A 4189-nucleotide genomic window follows, 5' to 3' on the forward strand; every position below is an offset into this window, starting at 1 on the left:
AGCCTTGTGGGTACTTGATTTGAGCACGTAGCTGCACTTGAGGGAGACTGTGAAAGCCCTGACCAAATATTGATCCGAGTAATCAAGCTCCTGGGCAGCGGGACACCGCGTTCCTTCCAGCCTCTTGCTGGCAGCGGAGTCGCGGAGCGGTGGTTTGGATGGTGAAGGGGGGGCCATGCTGGGGGAAGATCAGTGCTGGGGTGCATGGGCCTAAGCTGGGGACTCCCCACCCGGTGCTCCCAGCACCCAGTCGTGCTTCCCAGCACCCGATACGCATCGGGGCGGTGTGGGAGAGGCCGGCTGCTGTGGCACCCTCGCCCTGTCTGAGGAGGGTGGTTCTGGGTGTCACAAAGCCTGTGTGCAGCTGCTGCCAGCCTGCTTCTAGAAGCTGGGGGGTAGCAGTGGGGGCAGCCCGGAAGCACCCCCCTTTCTCCCTGCGCCCTGTGGGATGCTCAGTTGGGATGGGAAGCTCTCTCCCTGCTGTAAGGGGTGAGGAACTGCCTCTTCCCTTGACACCCTCCTGCTCTGTGGGTGCTGCAGCACCCTGGGTGCAGGCCAGAGCCCAGGGTCTTGCCCTTCGCCCTGTCCCCAGGTCAGGGGCTTGAAACTGGGGGAGCAGGGGCTGTTGGTGAGCTGTGCCGGGCCAGGGAAGGCTGAACAACGGGCAGCCCTGCTGTGGGGAGTGCGATGCTGCCCAGACCCCAGGTGGCCCCGTTCCCTTCTGTCCGATGTTCCCGCTGGCTTTTTGGGGTCGAGGGCACCAACCTCCCGCCCTTGGACTGGGCGCAGCCTGGGAAAAGGCCGAGCAGCAGCAGGGGTTCCGCGCAGGTACGTGCCGCAGCGCAGAGGACGGGGAGGGATTTCTCATCAGCATGACTTGCAGTCTGCCCTGACCCTACCTCAACTTCACCCAGTGCCTGCTGCTGTCCAGCGCTTCGCTTCCCTGTGCTTGCCTCTCGCTCCGGGCTGGCAGTTGGCCTGACCCACAGCTGCCCCAGCGTTGCGCTACTGGGAGATGCTCCAGCTTGGAATCCAGGAGGGCAGTGGGGGAATTTTTGTCATCCCTGACCCTTGCGTGTTGCTGGAAGGGCAGTGGGAGCGTGGGCTGGTCCTCCCGGTGCTGTGTCTGCGCCGTGGGGAGAGACAAGGGGACAAGCGCAGCGATGGGAAGATTGGGGCTCGGTTGTGTGGGATGTTTGCAGATGGAGTTGGCACACGGGAGGCCACGGGGCTGAAGATGCGTAGGTGTTAGGGTGTGTCACTCAGGGCTGTGCCCCCTGGGGCTCCCTGCAGCTTGGCGTGGGGCTGCTGAGCTCTGCTTGGAGTGAGGGGGGGTTGAGGTGGTGGGTTTGAAGCTAGTGTGATCCATGCAGCATCCCAGGAATCGCACGGCTGCTCCCGGCGCACACTCCCTGCACCTGTGTCCATGCGCACAGGGGAGCCCTGGCAGGATCCCGGCCCTGTGGGGTGCTTCCCAGCTCTCTGGAGGGAGGGTGAGCTCAATCACCGGAGTCATCCGCAGCAACTGCCTCCCTGAGCCGGCGGTGGTGCTGGGAGGACGGATCCTGCCCTGGAGCAGGGGCTTGGCACGACTCCCTCTAAACCCCACTACTTTACGCCAGTCTGGTGTGATCCGGGAGCTGTCACGTCAGCAGGATTTGCCTTCCCAATGCTCTGGTCCTCCACAGGACCGGCTGGGCCGGTTCTGGCCCTGCTCCCCCATGGACCGCAACACCCTTCTCTCCTCCCACCTCTCTTGGGGGGCGCTGCTGGGGGGCAGCCTGGTCCTGCCGCTGCAGGAGCGGGCCCAGCACGCTCGCAGAGGGCTGGAGCTGTGCTGGTGAAGATGGCTTCAGGGGGGGATGCGAGCGGGCAGCAGCCTTCCAGGAAGAGCCCACGGCCCCACACGGCTTTCCCATGCCAGCTCCGCTTCACGTGGCTGCCGGGTGAGTCATGCAGCCCAGCCAGGCTGGAGACAGGCAGCTCAGGGACCGCAGCAGGGCTCCGTACCTCTCCTGGCTCACTTGCCCTGCTCCCTGCGCAGCCCTGGGGCTCTGGAAGAGCAGAGGAGGAGGGGAAAGACCCATCCGTGGGAGGGATGGGGTCTTCCTTTTCAAGGCTCAGCACGGCGCAGCTGGGCTGGTAGCACCCAGCAGGCTTGAGCACATCCCTGGAGGGTTCCTAGAATAAAGCGAGCGGCAGAAATGTGCCCTCTCTCTCCGCAAGGACTGCCAGCCCTCCGCTGGGAACAGGGACACATCCATTCCCACGGCCCTGTCTGCCCCCCTCCATGCTCCCCCTGACACTGCCCGACAGAAAAGCCAGCCCAGTGCTGCGGCAGCAGTAAACAGACCGATTTTAATGCATGTAACACCCAACATCACCACGGGAAGGACTCGTCCCTTCCCTCAAAACCCTCTCAGGCCATCAGCTGCGAAACGCGGCCCCCCCTGGCCCTCCAGCTGCCTGCGTAGACGCCAGCTTGGGCTGCTTTTCCATCGGCCATGCCCCTGGCTTTGGTGGCATCCCCGTGTCTGGGCAAGGCTGTCGGGCTGGTCCGGCAGGGAAGCACTTTCAGGCAGCAGAGCGGGTGAAGGCAGGGCCCGGGGCCAGGGAGCGAGCCCTAAGGCACATCAGAGCAGGTTCGGAGAGGCCGAGACCTCCAGGAGCCGGAGCCCAGGTCCCCCTCGGCGCACACGTCTCAGTCTATCAGAAACTTCTCACCATCCACGTCTCTCCCCGCAGAACCCTTGCGCAGGGAGGGGAAAAAATCGGAGCGGAGGAGACGGGAGAAATACATGAGGATCATGGCATCGAGCAGCAGGAGGTTGGCGGTGAGGAAGGCACCCTGGCCCTGCACCTCCACGTAGCGGAGGAAGTACCAGGTGAGGTAAGCCTGGGGTGCCAGGCGGAAGGCGAAGTACATCCCCAGGTTGACGTACTTGTTGGCCTGGTAGAGCACCGGGGAAGGCACGTTGCTCATCTTCAGCAGCATGCGGACGGTGAGGAAGATGTTGCTCACCTCCACCAGCAGCAGCAGCATCGCTGCTACCAGGAAACGGCCCGTGATGATGAGCGAGACGAAGGCAGAGATGGCCTGGGGGTGGGGAGACACACAGAGCAGGGTCAGCTCTCCTCACCCTGGGGGAGGCAAGTCCTTCCCCCGTTACGGTTTGGGCATACGCGGTGCTGCTTCCCACCCCCCCCAGAGGACCCAGCCGCTCTGTGGGCCCCTGCGCCAAGGGAAAAGCAGGCTGGAGAGCCAATTCCCTCACAGCACCAGTTACACCTCCCTGAGCAGGGAGCTGGGACCAGCCTCCGGCCCTTCCCTTGCCCGCCGTGGCAGCCTGCCTGGCTCCCAGCGCTCCGAGCTGACGCGGGCAGGCATCCTGCCCTGCCGGGTGCTCTCGCCTTCTTGATGCACAGCCTACCTGGCAGCCGGGGTGAGGCAGAGGGAAAGGCTCCGGCTTGCCCCACCGTAGCGCAGGAAACCTGTGTGGGCTGAGCCCTGGGGTGCGTGGTAGCCCACCCTGGAGCCGTACTCACCATGGCATGGTGCACCAGGTACTCCCAGGAGGAGCGGGACTGGTGGTTGAAGATGATGTCAAGGGTGTCGTGGATGAAGTAACCTGCGGGATGAGGGAGAGAGGGTTGAGGGGTCCGGCTGGTGTACCTGCTGCAGTGAGGAGGAGGAGGAGGGTGGCGTGACCATGCTCCAGGCATCGGAAACGCCTCCACCCTGGCTGAGGGTGGGGAGATGCTGGGTCCCGAGGGCTGTCAGCCTGCGGGCCCTGCGCTCGTGATTAAGGCAGGAGGCACGGAGAGTCACCCAGCCCCTGAGCTGGGGGCTTGTACTGCGTGAGGCTGAAGCGGGAGCGGGCAAAGCCTGGCGGGGTGGCTGCAGCCATCGCCCTGCAGACTCCTTACCCGAGGAGAAGCAGACGAGCAGGTGCCCTGAGACGCTGTAGCCGTCCTGGACGTCGGAGAGCAGCTCCGGGGAGTGCCAGAGGCTGGGGGCGAAAGGAGGAAGAAGAGGGTCAGCCTGGGTGCCACGGCAGGGCGTTGGGATGGGGGATACGGCGCTCTGTGCCTCCAACCCTGGGGGATAACACCCGGGGTCGTGCTCCCACGGGGACCCGGAGCTCCAGCTCGCAGGGGGTGCCCACCCCCACCCCCCTTCAAGCCCCCT

General features: G+C 64.8%; 1 protein-coding gene across 1 annotated transcript; it reads right to left on the reverse strand.

Annotated features, from left to right (window-relative positions):
* Positions 1-2333: 2333 nt before the first annotated feature.
* TLCD1 (TLC domain containing 1) lies at positions 2334-4010 on the reverse strand (the record flags this gene model as incomplete). The annotated part of the gene is made up of 3 exons (XM_010148339.1): positions 2334-3097; positions 3547-3629; positions 3928-4010. Coding segments are annotated over 3 exons (562 nt in total), but the record flags the coding sequence as incomplete, so codon positions are not given.
* Positions 4011-4189: the final 179 nt, after the last annotated feature.

Source organism: Eurypyga helias, unplaced genomic scaffold, assembly GCF_000690775.1.
Source record: "Eurypyga helias isolate BGI_N326 unplaced genomic scaffold, ASM69077v1 scaffold41983, whole genome shotgun sequence".
Lineage (NCBI taxonomy): Eukaryota > Metazoa > Chordata > Aves > Eurypygiformes > Eurypygidae > Eurypyga > Eurypyga helias.